This window comes from Pan paniscus, chromosome 2, assembly GCF_029289425.2.
Source record: "Pan paniscus chromosome 2, NHGRI_mPanPan1-v2.0_pri, whole genome shotgun sequence".
Taxonomy (NCBI): Eukaryota; Metazoa; Chordata; class Mammalia; order Primates; family Hominidae; genus Pan; species Pan paniscus.
The window spans coordinates 61,449,691-61,463,739 of NC_085926.1; the positions used below are offsets into that span (position 1 = coordinate 61,449,691).

The 14,049-nt window shown below is 39.9% G+C and overlaps 1 protein-coding gene across 1 annotated transcript; it reads left to right on the forward strand.

Moving 5' to 3' along the window:
* Positions 1-2,947: 2,947 nt before the first annotated feature.
* LOC100985290 (Golgi apparatus membrane protein TVP23 homolog B) lies at positions 2,948-8,104 on the forward strand. Its single transcript, XM_055110089.2, has one exon. The coding sequence runs from the start codon at positions 6,515-6,517 to the stop codon at positions 7,130-7,132; it is 618 nt and encodes a 205-aa protein (XP_054966064.1). The 5' UTR covers positions 2,948-6,514; the 3' UTR covers positions 7,133-8,104.
* The last annotated feature ends 5,945 nt before the right edge of the window (positions 8,105-14,049 follow it).

Here is a 14,049-nt window from a genome sequence, read left to right on the forward strand (position 1 = left end):
TGAGCACCAGTCTGTCGCCCAGGCTGGAGTACAGTGGCGCAATCTTGGCTCACTGAAACCTCTGTCTCCCGGGTTCAAGCGATTCTCCTGCTTCAGCCTCCGAAGTAGCTGGGATTACAGGCACCCACCATCATGTTCGGCTAGTTTTTGTATTTTTTGTAGAGACGAGGTTTCATCATGTTGGCCAGGCTGGTCTCAAACTCCTGACCTCAAGTGATCTGCCCGCCTTGGCCTCCCAAAATGCTGGGATTACAGGCATGAGCCACCACACCTAGCCAAGAAAACCAGTCTTTAAACTCTGAGATTCTTTCCTCTGCTTGGTTTGTTCTTGTATTAATACTTGAGATTGCATTATGAAATTCTTGTATTGTGTTTTTCAGCTCTATTGGGTTCATTATGTTCTTCTCTATATTGGCTATTTTGTCTGGTAGCTCCTGCAATGTTTTATCGTGATTTTTAGCTTCCTTGCATTGGTTACAACATATTTTTCTAGGTCAGTGAAGTTCATTTTTATCCATATTCTGAATTCTATTTCTGTCATTTCAGCCATCTCATCCTCAGCCCAGTTCCGATCCCTTGCTAGAGAGGTGATGCAGTCATGTGGAGGAAAGAGAGCACTCTGGCTTTTTTAGTTTTCAGCATTCTTACTCTGATTCTTTCTCATCTTTGTGGACTTACCTACCTTCAATCTTTGATGTTGCTGACCTTTGAATGGGTGTTTTTTTTTCTCTTCTTTTAATAGTCTGGCCCCTTTACTGTAGGGCTGCTGCAGTTTGCTGGGGTTTGGTTCCAGTCCCTAATCACCTCAGATATTCCAGTATCTAGACGTATCACCAGTGAAGACCGCAATGCAGCAAAGATGACAACTTGCCCCCTTCCTCTGTGAGCTCTGTCCCAGGGAGGTATGGACCTGTTGCCAGCACAAACGCACCTGTAGGAGGTGGTGAAGGACCCCAGTTGGGAGATCTCAACCAGTCAGGAGGAATGAGACAGGAGACCGGCTTAAAGAAGCCGTCTGGCCATGCTTTTGTGGAGTGGCTGTGCTGTGCGGGGGTACTGCCTCTGCCTCTGGTTAGCTTAGGCTCTCCAAAGAAAGCATGGAAGCTGGAACAGCTAAGTCACCCAAACAGCAAAATGGCAGCCCACCCCTCCCACCAAGAATTCTGTCCCAGGGAGAATGCAAATCTCTGTCTGCTGGAGAACACCGGCAGGGGTAGCCAGAGGGCCTGGTTGGGAAGCCCTGCCCAGTGAGGAGGAATGGATCAGGAACCAGCTTAAAGAAGCAGTCTGGCTATGTTTTGGTAGAGCAGCTGTGCTGTGCTGGGGCATCCTGTATGCCCCCAGTCAGTTTAGACTCTCCAAAGCCCTCAGGCTAGAACAGCTGAGTCGTCCAAACAGCAAAGATGGCAGCTCACCCTTCCCCACGGGAACTCCATTCCAGGTAGGGACAACACTGTTGCTGGTGGTTGGCTGGAATTCCAAGCCATTGGGTCTTATCCTGTGAGGCACCATGGAAGTGGGGCCCTCATTCCGTTGCTGCTCGGCCCCCTGGATTCAGCCCCCTTCCTACGAGTATGTACAGAGGTCCAACCTCCCACCTTGCTGGAGTTGCAGTCACTTTTGCTGGGAAGCCTGGAGCCAGAGTATGTAAAGCTCCTGGGCCTCCACATGTGCCTGAGCAGCTGCTCTGCTGAGGCTCCATGCAGCTATGTGTGTCAGACTGAAGGCCCTAGTGGAATGGGTTCACGAGGGGATCTCCTGATGAGGGTTGCAAAGATCCATGGGAGAAGCATGATTTCCGAGGGCCGCACATTCACTCACCGCTTCCCTGGGTTGGGGAGGTTCCCCTGGCTCCGTGTTGCTGCTCCTGGGTGAGCCATTGTCCTGTCTTGCTTTTCTTCATTCTCCTGGGTTGAGTTGTTTCCTTGATTAGTCCCAGTGAGAGTACCTGGATGTTTCAGTTGAAGGTGCTGTATTTGCTAACCCCTTTTGTTCCTCTTCGTGAGAGCCACGCACTGTAACTGCTTCTAGTTGGCCATCTTGGCTTGAGTTGTTTGTTTTTTTTTCCTCTAGATTTCACTTTACTGTTTCTGTTTTGACTTCCTGTGCATTACTTGAACATTTTTTAGAATTCCATCCTGACTTATTTATAGCGTTTTTCAAAAATATAGTTGACAACTATATTAAACACAGGTTTGAACCGTGTGGGTCTACTTATATGCAGATGCTATGGTTGTGATGTTTGTCTATTCTAAACTTCATGTTGAAATTTGATTTCCAATGTTGGAGGTGGGACTAATGGGAGCTGTTGGGTAGTGGGGACAGGTCCCTCATGAATAAATTAATGCCCTCCCTTAGGAGTAATGAGTTCTCACTCTGTTAGTTCCTCTGAGAGCTGGTTGTTTAAAAGAGCGTGGCACCTCTCCACTCTTTCTTGCTTCCTACCTCACTATGTGATCTCTGTACAGCCAATTCCCTTTCACTTTCTATCATGAGTGGAAGTAGCCTGAAGCCCTCACCAGATGCAGATGAACAATCTTAAACATTACAGCCATCAGAATTGTGAGCCCAATAAACCTTTTTTTCTATATAAGTTACCCAGCCTCAGGTATTCCTTTACAGCAACAATAAAGAGACCAAGACAGCAGATTTTCTTCTGCCTCTGCCATCCCTGAGACAGCAAGACCAACTCTTCTGCCTCCTCAACCTGCTCAATGTGAAGATGATAAGGATGAAGACCTTTATGATGATCCACTTTCACTTAATAAATAGTAAATATATTTTATCTTCCTTATGATTTTTAATAACATTTTCATTTTTCTAGCTTGATTAAAAGAATACAATATACAATACATATAATATACAAAATATATGTTAATCAACTGTTTATGTTATCAGTAATGCTTCCAGTCAACAGGAGGCTATTAGTAGTTAAGCTCTGGGCAAGTCAAAAGTTTTACATGGATTTTTGACTGCCAGGGGATTGGGGCCTCTAACCCCCACGTTGTTTACATATCTTTGTATAGTGTTACTCTGGGTATTTTAATACACACATGTGTCATAACACGTACCAGTATCATTTTACTTTTTCTTTTTTTTTTTTTTTTTTTTTGAGACGGAGTTTTGCTCTTGTTGCCCAGGCTGGAGCACAATGGCGCGATATCGGCCAACTGCAACCTCCGCCTCCTGGGTTCAAGCGATTCTCCTGCCTCAGCCTCCCGAGTCGCTAGGATTACAGGCGCCTGCCACCATGCCCAGCTAATTTTTGTTATTTTTAGTAGAGACGGGGTTTCACCATGTTGGCCAGGCTGGTCTCAAACTCCTGACCTCAGGTGATCCACCCGCCTCGGCCTCTCAAAGTGCTGGAATTACAGGCGTGAGCCACCGCGCCCGGCCCATTTTACCTTTCTAAGTATAGAATCCCAATTCCATTTAGGTCCCTTTACTTTCTCCGCTTTTAAATATCATTGCCTCCAGCATCGAATGGTGTTATAATTTTTATTTCAATCATTGAATATGATTTATTAAACTGCTGAGGAAAAAGATAGCTTATGGTATATATTTATGTTTCTGCTTTTTCTGTCCTTCCCTTTTCATTCCTGATGCTCCAAGATTTATTTTTTATTATTTCCTTCCTGTTTTAAGAAATTCCTTTAGCCAATCTTTAATGGTAGCTCTACCTGCCACAAAGTTTTTTAGTTTTTCTTGTCTGCCACTGTTTTCTTTTTTCTCTTTATTCCTGAACAATAGTTCCACCAGATATAGAATTTATGGTTGACAGTTGTTTTCTTTCAACACTTTAGAAATAATGTGATACTTCCTTTGGCCCCCTTGGTTTCAGATGAAAAATTTGCTGTTGTTTGAATTGGTGTCCCCTATACATAATGCATTGTGTCTCTCTGGCTGCTTTCAAGATTTTTATTCTGTATCTTTAGTTTGCAAGTTTAATTATCATGTGTCTTGGCATGGACTTCCTTGGGTTTCTCATGCTTGGGATTTGCTCGGCTTCTTGGATGTATAAGATTGTGTCTTCTGCCAAATTTGGGGAGTTTGCAGTCAAATCTCTTCAAATATTCTTTCAGCCCCACTCTCTTTCTTCTCTCCTTCTGAGACTCTGGTGATACAAATGCTGGATTGTCATATTACTTTCTTCAGGCCCCTGAAGTGCCTTTTTCTTCTATATGTTCAGATTGAGTGAATTCTATTGTTCTGTTCTCAAGTTCACTGATTCTTTTTTTTGTTTTGTTTTTTTTCATAGACACAAGCTCTCACAATGTTGCCCAGGCTGGTCTTGAACTCCTGGCCTCAAGTGATCCTCATATCTAAGCCTCCCAAAGCACTGGGATAGCAGATGTGAGACACCACACCTAGCCTCAAGTTCACTGATTCTATCTTCTCCCATCTCCACACTACTATAGACCCCATCAAGCAAGTTTTTAAAATTTTTACTATTATATTTTTCAGTTCTGTGATTCCCATTTTCTTCCTTTTTACATCTACTTCTTGACATTTTCTATTTTTTCACTTTCATTTGTTTCAAGAGAATTTGTAATTGATTGTTGAAAAATTTTTATGATGGATGCTTTAGAATCTTATCTCAATGTTGATGTCAGTTGATTGTTTCTTATTAAATTGTGATTTTCTTAGTTATTGGTTTTTGGAGTGATTCTTAATTGCATTCTGTACATTTTTCTATTTAATTAGGACACTCTGGGTCCTATGTTAATCTTTTATTTTGGGAGTCACCGTGTTTAGGTTTAGCATGTAAGTCTTGGCCTACTTTTGTGGAGCGTGGTTTCAACAGGAGTTTAATTTTCAGAGAGTTTGGGGTGTTATTTTGATGTATTTGGTTCATCTGATGCCTCTGGTGCTGCTGAAGGGTAGATGAGTTTTATTCAGACCAGACCAGGCCACCAGATGTCTCTTGGTGAGACAAGGATGAGGTGCGATTTACCTACTGTTGTCCCCAGCTGCCTTGGCGTCTCTGGATGAGAGAGGATAGTTTTGAGCTCATGGGAATGAAGAAGCTTCCTAGACCAGGCAATGTGATATAGTTGGGGCTCTCCTGCAAGTTCCACATGCCTGCCTTGGTATCTCTTGGCAGAAATAAATAGTCTCAGGCCTGGCAGGAAAAAAGAGTTTGTGGGAGTTTTTTTGTTTGTTTCTTTCTTTCTTATTTTTTTTTTTTTTAAATGGAGTTTCGTACTTGTTGCCCAGGCTGGAGTGCAGTGGCACAATCTCGGCTCACTGCAACCTCCGCCTCCCGGGTTCAAGCAATTCTCCTGCCTCAGTCTCCCGAGTAGCTTCGACTACAGGTGCCCACCACCATGCCCAGCTAATTTTTGTGTTTTTAATATAGATGGGGTTTCACCATGTTGGCCAGGCTGGTCTTGAACTCCTGACCTCAGGTGATCTGCCCACCTCACAGATTTTCTGAATCTTAAATCTTGCATTCATAGAAGTTGGATTTCATTTGCTAATTTTATGCTAAGGATTTGGCATCAATGTTCCTGAGTGATACTTATCTGTAACTTTCTCTTTTGTAATGTCTTCCTCGGGTTTGAGGGTTAAGGTTATGCTTGCCACATAAAATGAGTGGGGAAGTATTCTCTCCTCTCTTTCCTGTTAAAGATTGTGTAATAGAGGTTTTACATCTTCGTTGGATGTTTGATAGAATTCACCAGTAAAACCATCTGGACCTGGAGGATGTTTTATTTGTAGAAAGGTTTTCAATAATGTGTTTAATTTCTCTAATAGCTATATAGCTATTGAGATTTTCTGTTTCATCCTGCTCAGTTTAAATAAGTTGTATTTTTCAGAAAATGTGTTGGTTTAATCTAGCTTGTTGAATCTATTGACATAAAATTGTTTGTAACAGTGTATTATTCTTTAATGCCCACAGGATCTGTAACAAGAACATCTAATCCTTGATATTGGTGATTTGTATTTAATTTTTCTCTTGATCATTCTAGCTAGGGGTTTGTCAATTTTGTTGATCGTTTCAAAGAATAAACTTTTTGACTGATTAATTTTCCTTATGGCTCATCTGAGATTTTTTTCATTGATCTGCTCTTTGTTAGTTTCTTCCTCCTACTTATTTGGGTTTACTCTGTTCCTCCTATTATATCTTCTTGTAAATGTATAACCTTTAGTCATTGATATACAAATGTAAACTTTTATCTTTCATTCTAAATACTGTTCTAGCTTTATCCCACAAATTTCAACAAGTTATAAGTTCTTTATCATATAGTTCAAAATACCTTCTAATTTCTTCTATGATTTCTTCTTTGACCCATGAGTTATTTAGAAAAATGTTTATTTCAAAATATGTAAGAGTTTTCTCAATATTATATTGTTATTAATTTCTAATTTAATTCCTCTATAGTCAGAAAAATAGCTTATATAATTTAATTTCCTTGAATTTATTGAGACTTGTTTTATGGCCTAGTTTATGGTCTATTTTTATCAGTGTATCCTAAGCCCTTGAAAAGGTATATTCGGGCGTAGGGCCGCCATGTTGCAGCAGGATAGTAATGATGACACTGAAGATGTTTCACTGTTTGATGCGGAAGAGGAGACGACTAATAGACCAAGAAAAGCCAAAATCAGACATCCAGTAGTATCGTTTTTCCACTTATTCTGTCGAGTCAGTGCAATCATCGTCTATCTTCTCTGTGAGTTGCTCAGCAGCAGCTTTATTACCTGTATGGTGACAATTATCTTGTTGTTGTCGTGTGACTTTTGGGCAGTGAAGAATGTCACAGGTAGACTAATGGTTGGCCTACGTTGGTGGAATCACATTGATGAAGATGGAAAGAGCCATTGGGTGTTTGAATCTAGAAAGGAGTCCTCTCAAGAGAATAAAACTGTGTCAGAGGCTGAATCAAGAATCTTTTGGTTGGGACTTATTGCCTGTCCAGTACTGTGGGTGATATTTGCTTTTAGTGCACTCTTCTCCTTCAGAGTAAAGTGGTTGGCGGTGGTTATTGTGGGTGTGGTGCTACAAGGTGCCAACCTGTATGGTTACATCAGGTGCAAGGTGGGCAGCAGAAAGAATTTAACCAGCATGGCTACTTCATATTTTGGAAAGCAGTTTTTAAGACAAAACACTGGAGTTGATCAGACTTCCTGAATAGAGAAAGCTTATGTGCTTTGTTACATTGGGGAACAACTGCAGAGATTCTTGACTCAACCTTTTAGAGCTTAGTCCATGTTGCAACGAGGAGTGTTGGCTTTGTTTTTCCACTTAAAACCTTTATTTATAAAAAGGAAAAGTAGTTTTCATATTAAGTTTTTATTTCCTTTCCAGCAGTTGGGGCTAGAAAGTATATGTTGGCACTAGAAACATTGTCAAGATTTGTTCTGTGGTGTAGGTATGCACATTCCATAGGTATGCACACGGCCATGTAATATCAGTATATCCCAAGTTAATGAAAGTGTTCATTTACATAGGTAATGGAGACCTTTGCATTTTGGTCCATAGAACATAGGAGGATGTTCTTAGTCTGTCTCAAAGCTCTATATGTTTACATATTATTTCTGTAGATTGTTTTCAGGAGAAAGTTTTGCTTCTATGGTAAGAGTGAGCACTTTGGCTTATGTATAAGTTAGAAATAATTGTTAGTTTTTAATATGTACTTCGTGGGGAAATTTCTTAGACGTATGCAAGCAAGTGAAAACAATTAGGGCCAGTGGTATTAACTACTTTATAAAATTTTATTTTTGTTTGTAAGAAGTCATCTACTTAAGGCCCAGTTAATATAAGTGGAATCATCATAGTTTAAGGAATACCCAGAGATTGCTGCTGTACTATTTATTTTACAGAAAGGATAGCTAGATTGAAAGCTCTTCAGTGGACCTTGAGCTAATAGATCTTTTACCACTAAAAGAGCATTATTCTCATGTCATAATGAGAATAATAATTTACATACTTGGCGTAATAAATGCCTAAAAGACATTTTATTTTCTGAATCTATTTTTTTCTTGCTATAATGGGGATATTGTAAATTATGCATTTGTATTAATGGTATTTCTTAAAGCAATCTATGTAACTGTAAATTAAACCAATCTACAAACTATTGTAGGCATCTGTTAAAAAAAAAAAAAAAGAGAAAAGGTATATTCAGCAGCTCCTGGTGTATAAATATCAATCACATCAAGATGTTTGATGGTGTTATTCAAATTTTCCAAGCCTTTACTGATTTTTTTTGGCTAGTTTTTCTATAAATTGTTGTGACAGTGTATTAAAATTCAGTACTACACTTGTGGAATTGTCTTTTTCCCTTTAATTCTGTTGATTTTGTTTTTCACGTAATTGGAAGCTTAGAAGTAGGAAACAAAAAGATGTAGTCAGGAAATCTACATTCAAATTTGGGTAAGGCTGGACATGGAGTAATGTTAGAGCTACTAATTTTCATCTTTATTAAATAATGATTGTGTAATAATAATATTATCTTGCTGTTCAAGATTTATATGGTAAGACTTTATTATAATAAAAACAGTTATCAGGATAATCTGCAGGCACTTCCAGAAAAAATGTTATTAGATCGAGTTTAAATGAAATCCATTATAGAAAATTGTCTTAAAATGTATAAATACAAGTAGGAGGCATCATAACCATCATCACTATAAAATCAGAGCTAGAGTCTTCTACCCAGTTCCAAGATTGTGTTTTATCAAGATTTTAGTACTAATAAAGTTCATTAGAGCTGTTTTTAAAACTCCTGAAAGTAATTATAATAAAGGGGAGCTGTTTTCTATGAAAAAAAGAAGTGAGCAGGTGGTAAAAATATTTTGAAAAGTGCAAAGGATACATTATATGAAATATAATATGATGAAAAGTATTAAATATATCTATACTTAATAGATATATTTAATATAGCATATGCATATGAAAAGTTGACTAAGATACATTATTAAATAAAAAAGAAAATTACAGAATAATATATAATGTGGTTTCTAAAAAGCATACAACTCTCTAAGTGCATATGATTATATGCATATTTGTACAGGCCTAGATCAAGAATGAAATTGTTAACTGTGGACAGCTCTGGGAGGGGGACTTCAGGATAGGGAATTGGCTGGCAGGGGCCTTGGGGAGTTGGGATGGAGAGGGAGGCATGGATGGAGAGTGGAGGGAACTTTTACTTTTTACTATTGTTTTATATTATTTGTATTTTCTTTTATAAGCAACATGCATTGTTAAACAACAACTTTTTTTTTTTAAGTTTAAGCAAAAGGGTGGGAAATAACTCTCCACTGCTAAATCTGACTGGATTTAAAAAATCATAAGTAAATAGTTTTTAAAATAATAACAACAACAATAATAAAATAGAAAATATGCACTGAAAAATAATTACAGTTTCTAACATTGGGACAGAATAGAACCTGGGAGAAAGATAAAAGAGAACTCCCCAGCAAATTTACCTCTATAATGCAAGACTAGGTAAGATTACTGGAGTATTTTTTTAATAAATTCATGAAGATAATCTGTGCTGAGATTAATGATAATTATACATTGTAACCTGTTTGTTCTATTGGATTTTTAATCAAACTTTTAAAAAAAAAGCAAACACAAAGCTACCTCCTGAGCATTGTAGCACAATAGCAGCCTTCTCTTGTGCTGTCCTTTATTAGATTAATTAAATTAAATTGGTTCTTAGGGGATCACAAATTCTACAGAAGCCTAAAGGAAAAAGACACATAGGGCTCCCTAGCCACCACAATATCGAATCAGGACGCGGTTTGATGGGGTGGTCAATGGAAAGACAGAAGGATTTGCCTGCAGACAGTAACATCTTTAAGCAGATCTATTTAGTCCCAACAAGATATGTTAGCCTGCTGAAGTGTGATCATTTAGAATGTAAAACAATCATATAACAGAAAGTGGTATTATCATTGTGTGGCAGACACTTTTAATTGCCAACCTAACAGTCATTTTCTTGTCCTTCTTTTTTTAAGAGACAGGGGTCTCACTATGTTTCCCAGTCTAGACTCGAACTCCTGGATGCGAGTGATCCTTCTGCCTCAGCCTCCCAAGTAGCTGGGACTACAAACACATGCCATGCACCCAGCTTCTAGCAGCCATTTTCCTACCCTGCTTTTTTTTTTTTTTTTTTTTTTTTGCCAGCAGAGCTTTCCTCATATTCCAAGAAGCTGAAAATCCAAATACTCAATTTCTGCACCTCTTTGAGTCAGTGCTTAGATATGTGATGAAGTCCTGTCCAATGGGACTGCAATAAGCAGAGAAATAAACAACAGAAATACTCTCTCACACCCTTCCTACTTTTGGACATTATTGGAGACAGATTTTTTTTTTTTTTTTTTTTTTGCAGCTGCATCTTGCAGCTATGAAGAAACACAGGTCACTGATACACTGAAGATGACAGAGCAGCAAGAAAGAATCTGGACTCATCAGTCAGCTGGGAACCCTACTTTGGATTCACCTACTTCTATACTTCTATTTGCTCTGCCCTAGGATGAGGAGGGGTCTTTGGTCTGCTCAGGGGTTGAGCAGAAATTGTGAGCAAAGAGGAAGGGTCAAGTATTGTCCATATTCTTGTCATAGTTAAGAGGACAACCACAGTGTTACAGCAGAAGTATTAGACATGTGAACAATGAAAGGTTTTGGCCGGGCATGGCGGCTCATGCCCGTAATCCTAGCGTTTTGGGAGGCCAAGGTGGGCAGATCACTTAAGGTCAGGAGTTTGAGACCAGCCTGGCCAACATGGCAAAACCCCATATCTACTAAAAATAAAAAAATTAGCCTGGCATGGTGGCACATGCCTGTAGTCCCAGCTACTCAGGAGGCTGAGGCACGAGAATTGCTTGAACCTTGGAGGTGGAGGTTGCAGTGAGCCGAGATTGTGCCACTGCACTCCAGCCTGGATGACAGAGTGAGACTCCGTCTCAAAGAAAAACAAACAAACAAACAAACAAACAAAAAACAATGAAAGGTTTTGAGTTACTCTCTGTGGTCTGGGAAGGTTCTAGAGCCACAGCAGCAGGAAATAGAGGGTAAAATCCCCCTTGGGAGGCCTCTTGCCCCTCCCCTAAACAGAGCCTCATTTCCCACAAAGAACCTGTAACTTCCAGGCCAATCAGCAGTGACAGTAACTACCAGGCTTTTCAAAGCAGTGACCTAATCCATCCAATCTACTTCCTGTGCGAGTCATTTTTTATGCAGAATTGCTCATTGCGAGCATCAAGGCCACATGTCCTCTATGGATAACTCTTCTTCAGACACTTCGTCCTCAGAGCCCCTGAAGACTTCTGTACCTAAATAATACTCCAGGCCAGGCGCGGTGGCTCACGCCTGTAATCCCAGCACTTTGGGAGGCCGAGGCAGATGGATCACGAGATCAGGAGTTCGAGACCCTCCTGGCTAACACAGTGAAACCCTGTCTCTACTAAAAATACAAAAAATTAGCCAGGTGTGGTGGCATGCGCCTGTAACCCCAGCTACTTGGGAGGCTGAGGCATGAGAATGGCGTGAACCCAGGAGGCAGAGGTTGCAGTGAGCCAAGATCGTGCCACTGCACTCCAGCCTGGGTGACAGAGCGAGACTCTGTCTTAAAAAGAAAAAAATAATAATAGTAATACTCCAGCTGAGGGCTGTAACTCCTGGGCAATAATAACAATAATATAATTATGGAATAGCTAACATTTACTCAGCTCTCATTCTTTGCCACGTACAAGTTTAAGTGTTTTCATGAACTAATTCACAATAATTCTATAAAGAAGACACTATCAATCCCTCCCATTTTACAGATGAGAACAGTAAGGCATAAAGTAATTTACCCAGCATCTCACATCTGGTAGGTAGCAGAGCTGGGCTACAATCCCAGGCAGCTTGGCTTCAAAGACTGTGTGCCCAGCTTCTACACAAAACTTCTTAGAAATAAGCTTCCATTAGAATGTAAGGGGAGAGCCAGAAGAAAGGAATTAACCTGAAGAACAGATTTGTAGAGGGACAATGCAGGGAAAGAGGGAGAACACAAGTGGACAAATGATTCCAATATGACTGAGTGACTTTCCCTGTGTCACCAAGTCATTCCAAGTCTAATCCCCTGTATTTCTCTCTTCTTTCTGCAAAAGTAGAGAAGGCATCACTGTAGTTAAGCTATCTCCATGAACTTGCCAAGGTTACTGACAAGGTTTGGATCTATCCCCACCCAAATCTCTTGTTCAATTGTAATCCCCAGTGTTGGAGGTGGGGCCTGGTAGGGGTGATTGGATCATGGGGGTGGATCCTTCATGGATGATTTAACACTATCCCCTTGGTGCTGTTTTGTGATAAAGGGTCTCATGAGATTTGCGTGTTTAAAAGTGTGTAACACCTCCCCCTCCACACCTTCTTGCTCCTGCTCCAGTCATGTGACATGCCTGCTTCCCTTCTTTGCCTTCAGCCATGATTGTAAGTTTTCTGAGGCCTCCCCAGAAGCAGAGGCTGCTATGCTTCCTGTACAGCCTACAGAACTGTGAGCCAATTAAACCTCTTTTCTTTATAAATTACCCAGTCCCACGTATTTCTTCATAGTAGTGTGAGAACAGACTAATACAGTTACTAACCTCTTCTTCCAAGGCATCTACTTTTACTCTATCCATTCCTTCATTACTTTCGGTTTGTTTGTTTAATAATGTATTTTCCCCCTGCTAGACTTGAGCTTTAAGTTGCTGTTTTTCTTACCAATGTCTTGAAGACAAAAGATTGTGACAAAAGACACCCTTTTGATGACAAGGACTCAGTTTCAGTTTTCTTAAACAGAAAGGAGCCACAGGGTTGGCAAGATATACAAGAAAAATATTCCCTTTTTCTAGTGTTCCTTTCACCTAGGAGTACTCACAGCCAACATCAGACTGGGCTCCCAACATTACAACTCTTCAGTGACACCTACTCAAAGCCACTTTTCCCAGTAAGGATCCCATAGCACCCATGAGACTGGATCAGAAGCAGCTGCATTAGAACTTCCTCTAAGACAGTAATTCTCACCTCTAGGTGCAATTAGAATCACCTGGGGAGCTTTAAGAAAAAAACCCAAAGCCCACATTATGCCCCTGATCAATTATAGCAGAATTTCTGGAGTTGTGACCTAAGCAATAGTGTGGTTTAAAGCTCTCCTAGTGATTCTAATGTGGTTGAGAACAACTTTCCTAAATAATGTGTAACTTCATTATTAAAATATCACTTTCAAAAAGTAAAATCATGACTCTTATGCAAATATAAAATATATATGCCAAATTTATTCAGTTCATCAATAAGTGAGCCAGTAATATGGCAAAACCACCCTCAAAGAGCGTTTCAGGAGCTAAATATTTACAAGCAATGGGTCGGGCACAGTGGCTCATGCCTGTAATCCCAGCACTTTAGGAGGCCCAGGCGGGCAGATAATGAGGTCAGGAGATCGAGACCATCCTGGCTAACACAGTGAAACCCCGTCTCTGCTAAAAATACAAAAAATTAGCCGGGCATGGTGGCGGGCGCCTATAGTCCCAGCTACTTGGGAGGCTGAGGCAGGAGAATGGCGTGAACCTGGGAGGTGGAGCTTGCAGTGAGCCGAGATTGTACCACTGCACTCCAGCCTGGGCGACAGAGTGAGACTCCTTCTAAAAAAAAATATATATATATATATATATATAATATATATATACACACACATATATATTCTATATATATATATGCAATGTTAGCTTAAGGTGGTTGTTTTGATACAAAACTAGTTAATGTCACTCTCCAAAGCAAGCCACAGATTCACTGCAATTCCTATCAAAATCCCAATGGTAGTTTTTGAAGAAATGAAAAAGGTCAATGGGATTGCAGTGGACCCTGAATTGTGATTGATATGGAATTACAAGGGGCTCCGAATAGGCAAAATCATCTTTAAAAAGCAGAACAAAGTTGCAGGACTCAAACTTGCTGATTCAAAATCTTACTATAAAACTACAGTAATCAGAACAGTACGGGACTGGCATAAGTATAGACATATATATCAAGAGAATTGAATAGAAAGTCCAGAAATAAACCCATTCATCCATAGTCAATTGATTTTT

Excerpts from the sequence above, each read along its gene's own strand:
- LOC100985290 (XM_055110089.2), top strand. The coding sequence starts at position 6,515 with ATGTTGCAGCAGGATAGTAATGATGACACTGAAGATGTTTCACTGTTT.